The following is a 15,884-nucleotide window of genomic DNA, read 5'->3' as shown; positions in this document are numbered from 1 at the left end:
TCTCACATTTACACTTAAACGCAATAAAGAAAAAAAGGAACTGCAGTCTGCTCACATAATTTGTAATAAAAACCATCTTTGCCATTCTGAAGCTTCCCTCCAACAACTTTGCATATTATTTTATATATACTTGATTCTGTACTTGCCAAATATGCTGCAGAAATCTCCCTCCGCTGAGTGTTGTTGCAGCCATTTTAACTGTGGGCAGCTGAAGCTGCCGTCTGTTCACTTCCTGGATTTACACAAAGGCACACCTCCAGCTCTGCAGCTCTCATAGGCCCTCTTATGACTCCCCCCTCCTCCCAAACTTACGAGAGTGAGAGCTGTGCATGAGGTCATAAGCCTAGGCTAATGACCAGACAATAAACAGGAATTGGGCTGTATAAGGTATTACTGGCAGAAAAAAAAAAAAAAAAAGTTTTACTATCAAGTTAAAACAACAAGGGCAGAGAATTTATTAGATGGAAAGATGAAAAAATGACTGAAGATTTTCGACCTTCGAAATTTCGATGCATCTCTAGTTTGTGTGAATTTTATAGCATCTACAAGTACAAACCATGTTTGTACAATATACACACACTGGAATTTTGTTTTTTCAACACCAGCAATGGCAGTGATCAGTCACTTATAATGGGACGGTGGGCAATCCGACACTAAATGCCACTGACATCACCAAGTGATATTAATAAAGTGATCAGTGCTAATAATATGCACTGTCACTGTACCAATGACACTGGTCAGGAAGGAGTTACCATCTAGGGCGATCAAGGGGCTAAATATGTGCCCAACAAGTGTTTGTGTGCACGGGGAACAGACTGTCCTGTTTCTCTCTTCATTGGTGTCATGGCCGGGGATATTACTGCGGCCTCAGAACTGTAATCCAATTTGCTTTCCCGTATTCCTAAACATTCTTTGGCTCCAAATGCGATATCACTGGGCACATGACGGAGCCAATTTATGTCTGGGAAGGCTCGGTCAGAAAGAAGCGAGTGGAAGAAAAGCGCACAAACCCTCAGAGGCAACGTCACCCCCAGCACAAGCCACAGGCCGATGCTCTTGGAAGAGAACTGGCAGAGCTGGACTGTCCAGGGAAAGGTGCCAGAAAACAACAGGAGGCAGCTGGCCAGGTCTTGGCCCGCGGTCTGCAAGTTGGACGACGCGGTTTATACTACTTACAGAAAATATCAGAAGCCGCTCTGCAAACAGCACACAGCTGAACCTACAAAATGATCCAGCGCTACTGAAATATTTATTTCTCCCATTACAGCTGTGCGCCCCGAGTACAATGCAGAGTCACCTGTTCCGCGGGAATGACAAGCAAAAGATACGACACCAACAATCATGAATAGAAGCCAAGGAAGATAAAACAGTGGCTGCTGCCATTCCTCGGGGCCTCATTTATTCAATAGCCCTTGCCTTTAAAGCAAAGCTACATCCATTATAATGTGATTCATACATATGTATACGGGACAGAGGTTACACAGCCGAGTTTACTATTAACAATCCAGAGGGTGACAATGTCTGCAGGGAATGGTAATCCACCGGGGACATCACTGGCTTTCATTCTGCCGTCTGCCAGTTCCAAGCTTCAACCAAGAAAAGAAATCAAACATGTAAATGACAGTTAACGCTGAACTCCGGGATATCTGTCCATTGTCATTAGAACTGTCCCTATGCATAAAAAAACAAAAAGCTTTTTTTTTTTTTTTTTAATAATAACTTCTTCATTTTTGGGAAATGTACCTTTGTGTAGTCTGTGACATCACAGCTTGCCTTGAGAAAGAACAATTCTGGCCAGGCATGCAGATGAGATATCAAGAAAACATGGAGGTCACTGCCACTCTGTGGCTCCACCCAGGGGTGTATTTAGGTTTTGGGCTGCCCTAGGCCTGACTAAACTCATGCACCCCCTAATTTAAATATGACCCACCCCTTCCTGTCAAGGCCACACCCCTTGCGGTTTAAGACCCACCCTGAAATATTCAAGTGGAGACACTAGTTCTGATGGCCGGGGGGGTAGGCAATGTATTCCCTTAATTTTCATAGATTTCCTCTTACTTCCTGTTTGGCTATAGGACAGGAAGTGAAGGGAAATCTCTGCAATGGGGCAGGGATGGTAAAAAATTAGAATAGATTTATGGGGGCGCTAAACTAATTTGCCCAACAGTGTAGTGCAAGCCGGCGGGGACAGTGTCTGTGCTGCCCCCCTGCAAAGTGCTGCCCTAGGCCTGGGCCAGGATACAGCATTGGCTCCACCTCAACAAACTACAATTCCATTAATGCAATGAAGGGGCCTGTAGTTGTCAGTAGGTGTGAATGTGGATGGACTGGAGCCAGTGCAGCCTAACCTTGCCTGTAACTGCCAATGAGCATAAATGTGGGCAGGAACACCCAGAGTCCCACCCACATTTAAGCCCATAGAGTAGACTAGTGGTCTTCAAATTGTGGCCCTTTGCTTGCCTTTATCTGGCCTTTGGGGCACTGTTCCACCAACTGACACCAATGATGGAGCACCATTGGGGCACTGTTCCACCAACTGACACCAATGATGGAGCACCATTCCCTCTACTGACACCATCATTTGGGCACTATTCTTCTCATTCATATCAACATGGGGTCACTATTCCTCCTAATAGAACCAATGATGGGGCACTGATGCTGGGACATTTCTGCTCCCATTGGTCACAGCCCCCCCCCCCCCTAAAGCCTGAAGGACAGTACACTGGCCCAATGCTTAGAAAGTTTGGAGACCCCTGGAGTAGACCATTGATTTTCTTAATGTCTAAACTTAAAGTGGTTGTCCAGTGATGTGCACGTGTGTCTCAGACGTTTGAGATTCTCCTTCCTGATTGGCAGAGATAGCAGTGGTACCACTGGCTCCTGCTGCTCTCAAGCAAAGTCAGCGAGCTAATCAGGAGATAAAGGGGTGGGGCCGGGTCTCCGTGTCTGAATAGACACAGAGCTGTGACTCAGCTCAGGTACCTTGATAGCAAGCTGCTTGCTGTGGGGGCACTGAGGGACCCAGGAAGAGGAGGATACAGGCTGCTCTGTGCAAATCCACTGCAACAGAGCAGGCAAATATAACATGTTTGTTATTTTTATTGGGGAAAAAAAATTTGATTTTAAAATCGTTAAAGCTTACAGGGACATTTTTTTTATAAAAAAATATTGTTTAAATACAAGAGACGGGTTCTTAAATCTTGGTGTGTTTTGTGCATTTTTCACAGATCTGTGCAATAATTGATTTTTTTTTTTTTTACAGGAAAAAATTTACAGACCAGCCACTGACACTCTCCCCCCTTGTGCAAGGTGACTGGTCTTGTCTCCGCCCCCTCCTGTAGTATGCTGTAGGAGTCTTGTAATGGGTGAAGTCTGTTGGGTCCCTCCCACAGCTCTGCACAGCAATGTAATAACTAGAATTGTAAACTAATTAGCAGCACACAAAGTAGATGTTTATTCTTTGTGTCTATTAAAGTGTTTATTTAAACAAAACGTTTTAAGCCCAGAGTTCCGCATTAAAGTGGTTGTAAAAGCACTCTTGCAACTCGCACCTACAGGTAATCCTAGATTAAGGTTTACCTGCAGGTGCAAGAAATATCTCCTTAACCTACACTGTTCAGGAGATATTTTCACAGAAAGGGGCACCGCTGTCTACGGCGCAGGTGCACTGAACGGTGCCGGTTTTGTGAATGGCATTAACTCGGTTAATGCCGTGTTTTCGTGCATGCGCGGGGACCTACCGGTCCTGCACGCATACGCGGGAGCGACGTCATCCCCGCTCCAGCCAATCATGGCACCGGAGCGGCAATAACAGGAAATAGCGACGAGGGGCCATGGGAGCGGCAGTGGACAGGACCGAGGCGGACTTCGATCTCAGGTAAATGACACATAATGAGCTATTATGCTGTGCTTTCTAGCTCATGACTTTCTCTTGCAGGTGTATTTAAAAAAAAAAAAAGAGGGTTTACTTCCTCTTTAACCTTGTATTGGCCTTATGCACACAGGACGCTTTTTTTTCCTAACTCTTCTACAACCTAGCAGCGTTTTTGCAGAAAAAATGTCTGACGCTTGTAAAAGGGGCCAACGCTTTTTACAAGCTTTTAGGCGCGTTTACAGAAGTCAAGCGCTTGGAAGATAATTGCACAGGCCAAAATCTATTCTGTCCATTGACATAAATTAAAGTGATTGTAAACCTTTTTTTTTTTTTTTTTTAATTAACAAACATGTTATACTTATCTGCTCAGTGCAGTGGTTTTGCACAGAGCAGCCCGATCCTCTTCTTCTAGGGTCCCTCGCCGGTGTTCCAAGCCTCTCCTCTTTGGGTGCCCCAATGGAAACCTGCTTGAGGTAGGAAGAGACTTTACAAATAATGGCTACATATTCCTGCCCAGAGTTCCACTATAGGCCGCTTTCACACTGGGGCGTTTTTCGGGCCTTAATCAAGCGTTTTTCAGGCGAAGCCTCATCTGCAATCCCAATGTGAAAGCCTGAGTGCTTTCAGAGCCCTTTCACACTGCCAGCGCCCGAAAAATGCTGGAAAAGCACCGCTAAGACCCTAACGTTTTAGGGCGTTTTTGCAGTGCCTCAGTGTGAAAGGGCAAGGCGTTTTTACAGCGCTTTCAATTCATTTCAATGGAGAGGGGCGTTTTTGGAGCGTTTTTTTTCAGCGCCCAAAAGCTGCTCCAAAGATGCTGCTTGCAGGACTTGGTGTGAAAGGGTCCATTGAGATGCATGGAAAGCGTTTTATGAGCGCTATTTTTAACGCTAAACCGCAGTAAAAACGCTTCAGTGTGAAGAGGGTCTTAAAGAAAGCAAGCCAAAATGAAAAAGTGGTATATACAAAGCCTACAGCGGCAGTATACACGTCTTCCAAGATAAACTTATGACAGAAAAAGTTCTGCAGATCCCACAATAATCCATAAAGCCCCTTTCACACCGACGCGTTTTTCAGGCGGTTCAGCGCTAAAAATAGAGCTGCTATACCGCCTGAAAAAATCGTGCCCTGAAGGCTTCAATGTGAAAGCCCGAAGGCTTTCACATTGAAGGGGTGCGCTAGCAGGACCGCTCCAAAAGTCCTGCTAGCCGCATCTTTGGAGCGGTATAGGAGCGGGGTGTTTGAAATCAATGGGAAACTGCGGTAATACTGCCCGCAAAGCGCCTCTACAGAGGCGTATTGCGGGCGGTATTAACCCTTTTTCGGCCGCTAGCGGGGGTTAAATCCGCACCGCTAGCGGCCGAATATTGCAGTAAATACGACGGTATAGCGCCGCTAAAAATCGCCCCGCTATACCGTCACCACACCTCCACTGCCCAGTATGAAAGGGGCTCAAGTCTTTGACTATATCCTGTTGTGTGTCTGCTGTCTGATAATAAATATTCATATTTTTACGTGCGATCATTTGGTGAGGTTAAGGGGGGGGGGGGGGGGGGTAAACACTTGAGGCCCCCCTATCAAGAAAGTTGACCACCGCTATTGTAGAGATGGATGGAGCTTGCAGCACTGGATGGCTGGGAAGGTAGGAGACACCAGAGAGGGGAATATACTACTACTTTTATCACAAGGAACTCACAAACGCCTGACATGATCTCTTCAAAAGTCAGCGGCCATGTCTCCAATATCCACATGAATATACACTGGGACGTTTTATCATTATATTTTTACAAGACAAATGGGAACAAAACAAGCCAAATGGGTACCAGGGAAATACATGTACAGTCAATAAGCATATTACACATACATTCATAAGATGAACTGTGATTCCTATAGAAAGTATGAAGACCAGAATTATTTAAAAAATTGTAAGCAATAGATCAATATGTCAAAAATAATACATCTAGTTAAAGTGTTACTAAACCCAGGACCTTGCATCCACTATATCTGGTCCCCCACAGTACACAGAACATGGGAATGCATTCGTTTTAGTAAATATAAACTGCTAAATATCTCTTCTCATCAGTATATAGCAGTCTTGTGCCTTCTATCAGTTATAGATAAAAGCTTGTAGGAGTTTTCATTCTACTCTGACTGTCCTATGAGGCTACAGGACCCCTGACCCTGTCTGGAGGGTGCTGATTGACCCAGTGCTAATCACATGACACTCACACACACCCCAAGCTGAGCATGTGCAGAATGCCTCCTAGGGCTCTGTGCCATCAGAAGTTAAATTGGGGACAGTAAAAGAAGGGGAAGATCCGAGAAGACAGGATCAAACAGCCTTTTTACACAATGCTCAGGATTAGACCCTTAGGTTCCACATTGAGTATAACAAGCATGCTTTACTGCATATACACACTGATTTTACTGCTGTGGGTTTAGTGACACTTTAAAGTCCTGTAATCTGTACTTAAAGGCAAGTCCCATATAACTTGCTTGTTCAGGGTTTTATAATGGACAGGTAAATACTCTGTTATGGTCTTATAACCCTTATTAAAATATTTCCTGGTTTGAAAAGGTAGAGAGGAGGAGGGGGGTGATAGGGAAAGTGATGAAAGGAAGGGAAACATTGTTGAACAGCTATTGTTATAGTAACTTATGTAGATTAAACTACAATGATCCTGTTTCTAATCAATGCAATGTTACAGTTAAATAGAAGGACAATGCATTAGAAAACAGAAAACAGAAGACAGTAACAATGTATAATTACCATCTGGAAATAATTACATTTTAGCAAAATTAAGAAGAACAATAAAAGCTGCAAACATAAGAGCGGCTCAGCATGCCAACAAGGGGTTTTAAGGGTTAAATAAATCCTCCACTGTGCAGGTCGTTTTGCACAGAGTGGTCCCTTGGCGGCTGTCTCAATTCCTCCCCGAAAGAGCCAACCACCTTTTGGGAAGCGCTCTAACAAAGGGGATTCGCTTGCGGGCGTGCTCCCGTGTGATACACTGGCGGCCATAGCCCCAAGTGTATCACTCGGCCCCGCCCCAACTCATAGTGTGTACCAAGCTTAAAAATACCAGGATTTCTGGCTACTATGTTAACCCTTTGCAAAAAAAAAAAAACATACCTGCTCTGTGCAATGTATTTGCACAGAGCAGCCCTGATCCTCTTCTTCTGAAGTCCCCTGCCAGTGCTCCAGGCCCCTCCCCTTTGGCAGGTGCCCCAATGGAAAGCCACTTTCCACGGGGACACCCCCCTGCTCCAGTGTCACAGCATTTGATTGACAGGAGCGGAGGAGAAGGGAGACAGCGGCTCTCGTGCACATCGCTGGATCCGATAGGGCTCGGGTAAGAAATTGGGGGGGGGAGGGGGGGGGGGGGGGTTTAGGAGCTGCAGCACATAAGGTTTTACCAAGGTGAAAAACCTTAAGGCTTTAGAACCACTTTACCAATACAGAGTACAGGTGCATAGCTTACATACAACGTCACACCGGCAGAGCCCGTAATAGGAAAGGTTAGGGCTGTGACTGCATCCCCTGAATATTAAAGCGGAGGTTCACCCTTTAAAACATTTTTTGACATCACACAAAGTCGCGCCATCCTACCGACACAATGCAGGTGTTTTTTTTTTTTTTCAGCACATACCTCTTAATCCCGATTTTCACCTCACGGCGAACCCGCGGGACTGGGCGTTCCCAAGCACTGCCTGTGATTGACAGGCACGACTTTGTGTGATGTCAAAAAATGTTTTAAAGGGTGAACCTCCACTTTAAAAAAAAAAGAAGAAGAAGGAGGCGTTCCACTCCAGATCTGTCAATGTAATCAAAACAGATCCCCGTTCTTTAAAGCGGGGGTTCACCCTATATAAAAAAAACGCTTTTTTATCCCCGTACTCACTGTGCTATTGTACATTGAAGATTCCGGGGAATGGGCGTTCCTATGGAGAGGGAAGGTGATTGACGGCCGGCCCTGGCACGTCACGCTTCTCCGGAAATAGCCGAAATAGGCTTGGCTCTTCACGGCGCCTGCGCATAGCCTGTGCGCAGGCGCCGTGAAGAGCCGAGACCTACTCCGGCTGTCTTAGGGGAGCGTGACGTGCCAGAGCCGGCCGTCAATTACCCTCCCTCTTGCTAGGAACGCCCATTCCCCGCGGCAGACGGAATCGTCTATGTACGATATAACCGTGAGTACGGGGATAAAAAAATTAAGACCGGCATAGTGTAGCTCGCGCTACTATGCCGGATTTTATGCTGAAATGTTGTTCTGCAGGGTGAACCACCGCTTTAAGGGGAGTACAGAGAGATCGTCTGTTCCTAGTGATCAGGAACAGCGATCTCTCTCCTCCTCCAGTCAGTCCACTCCCCCCCCCCCGGGAACATTTAACCCCTTGATCGCCCCTAGTGTTAACCCCTTCTCTGCCAGTGACATTTACACAGTAATCAGTGCATTTTTATAGCTCTGATCGCTGTATAGATATTACTGGTCCCAAAAGTGTCCACTCTGCCGCAATGCCGCTAAAAATCACTGCCATTACTAGTAAAAAAATAATAATAATAAAAATGCCATAAAACGATCCCCTATTTTGTAGACGCTTTAACTTTTGCGCAAACCAATCAATATATACTTATTGCAATTTTTTTTTTTTTTACCAAATATCTGTAGAATACATATTGGCCTAAACTGATGCAGAAATGTGAGTTTTTTTTGGGGAGATCTATTTTAGCAAAAAAAAAAAACTTATTTTTTTCAAAAATTGTCTGCTTTTTTTGTTTATAGCGCAAGAAATAAAAATCGCAGATGTGATCAAATACCACCAAAATAAAGCCCTTTGTGTAAAAGAAAAATCTTGTTTGGGTACAACGTTGCATGACCGCGCAATTGTCAGTTAAAGCAACGCAGTGCTGTATTGCAAAAAATGACCTGGTCAGGAAGGGGGGGGGGTAAATTCTTCCAGTTCTTAAGTTGTTAAAAGAGGAATTCCAGGTCTGGAGATTTTATAGTTACATTGATCCAGCTTGGCCCAAAACAACAATGTATATACTGGGATACACGGGTACCGGTATCAGTCCAAATACAGAGGATTATCACCAGTAGTCATACTTGTGAAAATGCTCCCGATACCAAAACCGATACTTTGTGGTGCGATTCAGTATTGCCGGCAATCACACTGTTCAAATTGGTGCAACGCCGACTTGGTGGTGCTGCGTCCATTTGAAAAAGTAATACATGGGTGCAACTTAAATAGATATTTGTACATGAGGCCACACAGATGTCTTCAAAGTCGCATTGACATGCGGCTTTGAAATTGTGCGACTTCAATGCTCGTTCACACTAGGGCTGCAACTAACGATTATTTTCATCATCGATTAGTTGGTCGATTATTGTTTCGATTAATCGGATAATAGCCTTAAAAAAAAATACGATTTTTTTATTTTTTTGGGCTAATTTGTTGTTGGGCAGATTACAAAACACAGATTGCCGCAAAAACACATTACATGCTTTTCTGCAGCTTCTCCATTGAAGTATATTGAACCAAAAAAAAAAAAAAAAAAAGCACCGTTTTGCGTTAAAAAGTCCTTCCCTTTCCAAATGTGCAGCAGCTGAAAAAAAATCATGGATGTGAACGTGTCCCATAGGAAAACATGTAAATGAACTGTAGTGTGTTTCTGCAAAAGGCACCAAAAAACACAGAGGTGTGACCCAGGCCTGAGATGTTTAGTAACATAATGGGGGTTAAAAAAACTAAAATAAGTACAAAAAGAGCAAATAATCGCTACTGTAAGGGGCTCATTCTTTTACTGTGGGACAGTGAAAGTAATATTTACAGTAGCGATTTGCTTTTTTGTACTATAAAGGGCTAGTTTTAGTTTTTTTAACCCCATAATGTTACTGGCCGATTAATCGATTATGAAATTAATCGATTACAATTTTCATAATCGATTAGTTGTTTCGGCCCTAGTTCACACCACAAAATCCTCCAGATGTGTTTCTGCATGTGCGTTTTTGATGCGTTTCTGGAAGCATTCCAGATTTTTTTTTTTTTTCTTAGCGATGCACGGAAATGTCGGCCAAAAATAGGGTTATCTGCTGTCTGCTGATATAAAAAAAATAAAAAGTGTAGATAATGGTGCTGAAAACGCATGTGATTTTGCAATGATTTTTCAGTGCTTATGGGGAGATGGTCACTGATTCGGATTTAAAAACCGCATCAAAAATGCAAATGCGTTTTTAATGCGTCCTTGCTGCATTTTCAATGTGGAGGTGCGTTTTTTAACTGACCAAAAATGTGGCAAAAGCAAGAATTTTTAACACCATAACAAAAGCCCAACAGACCAGTGTAAAGACATACATAGAATTTAAAAGGATGCATTTTTCTTGAGCTTTTCTTGTGCTAAAGATGCCGATAATAACTTCATATTCATTTAAATTCATTATTATAATTAAACAGAAAGAGAAATATATTTTATATTTGTATTTATTTATATATATATTTTAAGACCTTGGCGTCAAGTACACGCAAACATTCGGCCTCTTGGCAGCCGGGCCTTGGCATGTTGCCAATAGAGCCGTGCCGAGAGCAAGTGGCCTGCGCGCTCCCGGCGACTCACGGAAAGCTTCCGCTTGCCATTGGGAGTTTTCCAATAATGTGAACGCCATAACAGCCAGTCATGGCAGTCACAAGCCTTGCCCCGCCTCCTAGCATTCTAAACCCCTTAAAGGACCAGTGGGAGAGCACCAAGGGGTTAAAAAACATCAATTTTGGTTTCGGCCAAGTAAATCCTGAAAATTTTCTTTCTGCACCTAAAATTTTTATTTGCTGCACGGCAAGTTTTTTGTTTGTTTTTTTTCACTGTATTGGGGTCCACTGCGTTTTTTGATGCATTTTTTGGGCCAGTTCCCACCATAGAAACGCGGTTCAGATGCTTTTGTGCATTTTTGATGCATTCCAGTGCAATTCCCCCCTCCCCAAAAAGAAAGGATCACTGCGTCGAAAAAGGCACGGGAACTTCTTTGGGGCACCATTTCAGCCAATGGGCTGCCCATGAAGCTGCGCACTTTAGCGGGATGCAGTGATGTGAATGAGGCCCGGCAGTTTCTGTATACACAGCATGAAAAGTCAGAAGATACGTGAAATCGCAGTATAAATGTGTACAATCGCACAGACCGAGCATACATTCCCCTCCCCCTCAGGAATATCTGCTCATTGTTATCCCTGCCATCCTTCAAGGTGTATGGGGCGGGGGGGGGGGGGGTCTCCATGGTGGCCAGGTGGATGATCTGGGGGGGTCTTCATGGTGACCGGGTGGATGATCTGGGGGGGTCTCCATGGTGACCGGGTGGATGATGGGGGGGGGTCTCCATGGTGACTGGGTGGATGATGCAGGGGGTCGCTATGGTGACCAGGTGGATGATGGGGGGGGGGGGGGGTCTCCACAGTGACCAGGTGGATGGGGGGTCTCCACGGTGACCAGGTGGATGATGGGGGGGGGGTCTCCATGGTGGCCAGGTGGATGATGGGGGGGGGTCTCCATGGTGACCGGGTGGATGATCTGGGGGGGTCTCCATGGTGACCGGGTGGATGATGCGGGGGGTCTCCATGGTGACCAGGTGGATGATGCGGGGGGTCGCTATGGTGACCCGTGGATGATGGGGGGGGGGGGGGGGGGGGTGACCAGGTGGATGGGGGGTCTCCACGGTGACCAGGTGGATAATGGGGGGGGGGTCGCTATGGTGACCAGGTGGATGATGATGGGGGGGGGGTCGCTATGGTGACCAGGTGGATGATGGGGGGTCTCCATGGTGACCAGGTGGATGATGGGGGGAGTCTCCATGGTGACCAGGTGGATGATGGGGGGAGTCTCCATGGTGACCAGGTGGATGATGGGGGGAGTCTCCATGGTGACCAGGTGGATGATGGGGGGAGTCTCCATGGTGACCAGGTGGATGATGGGGGGAGTCTCCATGGTGACCAGGTGGATGATGGGGGGAGTCTCCATGGTGACCAGGTGGATGATGGGGGGGGGTCTCCATGGTGACCAGGTGGATGATGGGGGGGGGGGGTCTCCATGGTGACCAGGTGGATGATGGGGGGGGGTCTCCATGGTGACCAGGTGGATGATGGGGGGGGGTCTCCATGGTGACCAGGTGGATGATGGGGGGGGGGTCTCCATGGTGACCAGGTGGATGATGGGGGGGGTCTCCATGGTGACCAGGTGGATGATGGGGGGGGTCTCCATGGTGACCAGGTGGATGATGGGGGGGTCGGTCTCCATGGTGACCAGGTGGCTGATGGGGGGGGGGGGTCGGTCTCCATGGTGACCAGGTGGATGATGGGGGGGTCGGTCTCCATGGTGACCAGGTGGATGATGGGGGGGGGGCGGTCTCCATGGCGACCAGGTGGATGATGGGGGGGGGCGGTCTCCATGGCGACCAGGTGGGTGATGGGGGGGGGGGGGTCGGTCTCCATGGTGACCAGGTGGATGATGGGGGGGGTCTCCATGGTGACCAGGTGGATGGTGGGGGGGGCGGGTCTCTATGGTGACCAGGTGGATGGTGGGGGGGGGGGGGTCTCCATGGTGACCAGGTGGATGGTGGGGGGGGGCGGGTCTCTATGGTGACCAGGTGGATGGTGGGGGGGGGGGGGCCGGTCTCTATGGTGACCAGGTGGATGATGGGGGGTCTCTATGGTGACCAGGTGGATGATGGAGGGGGGTCTCTATGGTGACCAGGTGGATGATGGAGGGGGGTCTCTATGGTGACCAGGTGGATGATGGAGGGGGGTCTCTATGGTGACCAGGTGGATGATTGGGGGGGTGGGGGGGGGGATCAAATATATTTGCCAGCACACCATGGATCGTACAATTGCGTCCAAAAAAGTTTTATTGCAGAAAAATCACATTACAAAAGGTGCAACGTTTCGGAATCACACAGGACCCCTTCGTCAGACATGTGATCACCTTTGTTATGTGATTTTTCTGCAATAAAACTTGTTTTTCTACGCAATTGTACGATCCATGGTGTGCTGGCAAATATGTTAGATTGTTTAATGTCTCCAGGTCCTAACTGGTAATCATTGCAGCGCCCACCATTCTTTTGAGCCATTTTACCAGGAATGTGTGCGATTGGAATATTGATCAGGTGTATGGGGGGGATTCCATGGTGACCAGGTGTATAGAAGGGGTGTCTCCATGGCGACCAGGTGTATGGGGGGGGGTCTCCATGGTGACCAGGTGTATAGAAGGGGTGACCCCCATGGAGACCAGGTGTATAGAAGGGGTGACCAGGTGTATAGAAGGGGTGACCCGGAGGATGATGGGGGGGGGGGGTCATCGGTCTCCATGGTGACCAGGTGGATGATGGGGGGGGGGGGGTGGATGATGGCGACCAGGTGTATAGAAGTGGTGACCAGGTGTATGGGGGGGGGGTGTCTCCATGGAGACCAGGTGTACAGAAGGGGTGTCTCCATGGTGACCAGGTGTATAGAAGGGGTGACCCCATGGAGACCAGGTGTTTAGAAGGGGTGTCTCCATGGAGACCAGGTGTTTAGAAGGGGTGTCTCCATGGAGACCAGGTGTTTAGAAGGGGTGTCTCCATGGAGACCAGGTGTTTAGAAGGGGTGTCTCCATGGAGACCAGGTGTTTAGAAGGGGTGACCCCATGGTGACCAGGTGTTTAGAAGGGGTGACCCCATGGTGACCAGGTGTTTAGAAGGGGTGACCCCATGGTGACCAGGTGTATGGGGGGGGTGACCCCATGGTGACCAGGTGTTTAGAAGGGGTGACCAGGTATATGGGGGGGGGGGTCTCCATGGTGACCAGCTGACCTTCTACTGCCCAGTGTACTCCCAGCATGCCAGCCCCGCCCCCTCCGGACAGCCCGGCCCCGCCCCCTCCGCTCCTCCCCCCCGAGGGTTACCTTGATGCACCGCCACATTGCAGCCATGCCCGTCGCAGTAGACCAGCGGGTTTTCGGCCCAGCCCCTCTCGTCCGAGCACACGCAGCAGCCTCCGATCATCTCCTTCATACTAGTCGTCAGCTCCTCGTCCACTTCTTCGTACACCATCTACAGGACAGCGAACACACGCAGCTGTTACTCTCCTGAGGCTCGGCTCCCTGGCGCCGGCCCAGCCTACACACACCCGCATTACGGGCACTGGAATCGCCTCATGTCCGCCTGGGTCTGTGCGCCCGGACAGGCAGCCAGGGCAGGATCACAACGAGGAAAAAGCCCAGAGGGGGGAAGGTGACCAGAGCGCATGCGCGCCGATGTCGCCAGCGTCAGCCGCTAACCACAGCGCTCCTAGCGGCCGCCTCATTGGAACTGCAGCCAGCTTCGTGCACGCAGTTTGATTGTGGACACGGAAGGGGGTGGGATGTTTTGGAGTGGGCGTGGGAACGTGTAAAGGGAGGGCGGGTTTACCAGTGACGGCTGGGATGTTGTTTTTCCCGCCCTTCTCCTCCTCAGTTTGGTTGGGGCCGCGCGAGGCACGCATGGTGCACGTGCTGGGAGGGTTGTGTGTGAGGAGAGCTGAGGGGAGGACAATTCACAGCAATGGAGTAAAGCATTCCTCACTTCACTACTGTGTATAATCGCTGCATTAACCATTACATCTCCCACTGCCTGCCTGGAAACCATTATATGGAGTTATTTATTTTAATAAAAACGCCTCATATATATATATTTATAAATTGTATTTTAAAATACAGGAACTGATTTAAAAGTAAAAAACATTCTCAGCTACACGGTGTCCTCTTTATATTACCCCCCAGAGGGCCCATATATACATCTATGTTTGGTGTTTTTTTTGTAGTGTTAGGCATGTGTGTTGTCTTGCGTCAGCCATTACATCAGGATGCCTTCATACTAGCTTTGGTCTCTGAAGAGTAATCCACATTCAGATTGCTTTTCAGACAGCATTTCTCAGACGGTGGGTAAGCATTGTATTGCCTCCTCACCGGCTGCTTAAACCCTGCACTAGCGTGCTGCAAGTGTTTTCATTGCACGTGCTTGTGGAGTGCTTGCTGAATGGCCCTATTAAAGTGGGGGTTCACCTGGACATACAATTTTTTACCCATAAGATTAATGCTCATTTTGTCTAGGGGAATCGGCTATTTTTTTTAAAATCAAAGCTGTACTTACCGTTTTCGAGATGCATCTTCTCCGCCGCTTCCGGGTATGGGCTGCGGGACTGGGCGTTCCTATTTTGATTGACAGTCTTCCGAGAGACTTCCGACGGTCGCATCCATCGCGTCACGATTTTCCGAAAGAAGCCGAACGTCGGTGCGCAGGCGCAGTATAGAGCCGCACCGACGTTCGGCTACTCGTGACGCGATGGATGCGACCGTCGGAAGCCTCTCGGAAGACTGTCAATCAAGAAGGAACGCCCGCTCCCGAAGACCCATACCCGGAAGCGACGGAGAAGATCGCTCTCTACAACGGTAAGTACAGCTCGGATTTTAAAACAACTAGCCGATTCCCCTAGACAAAATGAGCATCAATCTAATTGTTTTATGGGTGAACTCCCGCTTTAACTTGAATGGGTTGCGCTCGGCAGCCATTACACTCAACAAAAGTGATAGTGGGTATAACTGCAATGCATTGCAGCCACGGCATGGTTACGCATCCGCCCACCGCTGGGAACTGGTAAAAGTGAAGCTCAACCGCCAGGTTTTACTGTCCTTAAACCCCCCACTTGTGTGAATGAGCCCTTAACCCTTTTCGCTACCAGGTCCGTACATTATATGGACCTGACAGTGGTGGTTTTGGGCTCCATTTACACTTGTGCAACTCCAAAGTTGTGCGATTCCAATTGCAACTTATAATGGGTGCGTCTTGGATGCAAATATAGCTTTAAGGCTGGGTTCACACTGATGCGAATTGGATGCAGGTTTCCCTCTCAATGGAGCCGGTTCACACAGCTCCAGGACGGCCATGGTTCACACTGGAAAAAGGACCTGTGCATCTTTGGCTCAGTGTCACGTGCAAATTTGGACCTGAGTCACACC

At 47.8% G+C, this 15,884-nt stretch overlaps 1 protein-coding gene across 4 annotated transcripts in view; it reads right to left on the bottom strand.

Annotated features, from left to right (window-relative positions):
* The window catches only part of MLLT10 (MLLT10 histone lysine methyltransferase DOT1L cofactor), a 259,511-nt gene extending 245,354 nt beyond the window's left edge, over positions 1 to 14,157 (bottom strand). For 2 of the 4 annotated variants that reach the window (XM_040352499.1, XM_040352500.1), the window contains exon 1: positions 13,794 to 14,157. In XM_040352499.1, the coding sequence (XP_040208433.1) occupies positions 13,794 to 13,941 (148 nt within the window). In that variant the 5' untranslated portion in view covers positions 13,942 to 14,157. The remainder of the gene's footprint in view (positions 1 to 13,793) is intronic. The other 2 variants (XM_040352501.1, XM_040352502.1) reach the window with 2 other exon arrangements.
* Between the last annotated feature and the right edge of the window lie 1,727 nt (positions 14,158 to 15,884).

Source organism: Rana temporaria, chromosome 5 (genome assembly GCF_905171775.1).
Source record: "Rana temporaria chromosome 5, aRanTem1.1, whole genome shotgun sequence".
Taxonomy (NCBI): Eukaryota; Metazoa; Chordata; class Amphibia; order Anura; family Ranidae; genus Rana; species Rana temporaria.
The sequence above is the reverse complement of the archived record's forward strand: the minus strand, read 5'-3'. Positions and strand labels throughout refer to the sequence as shown.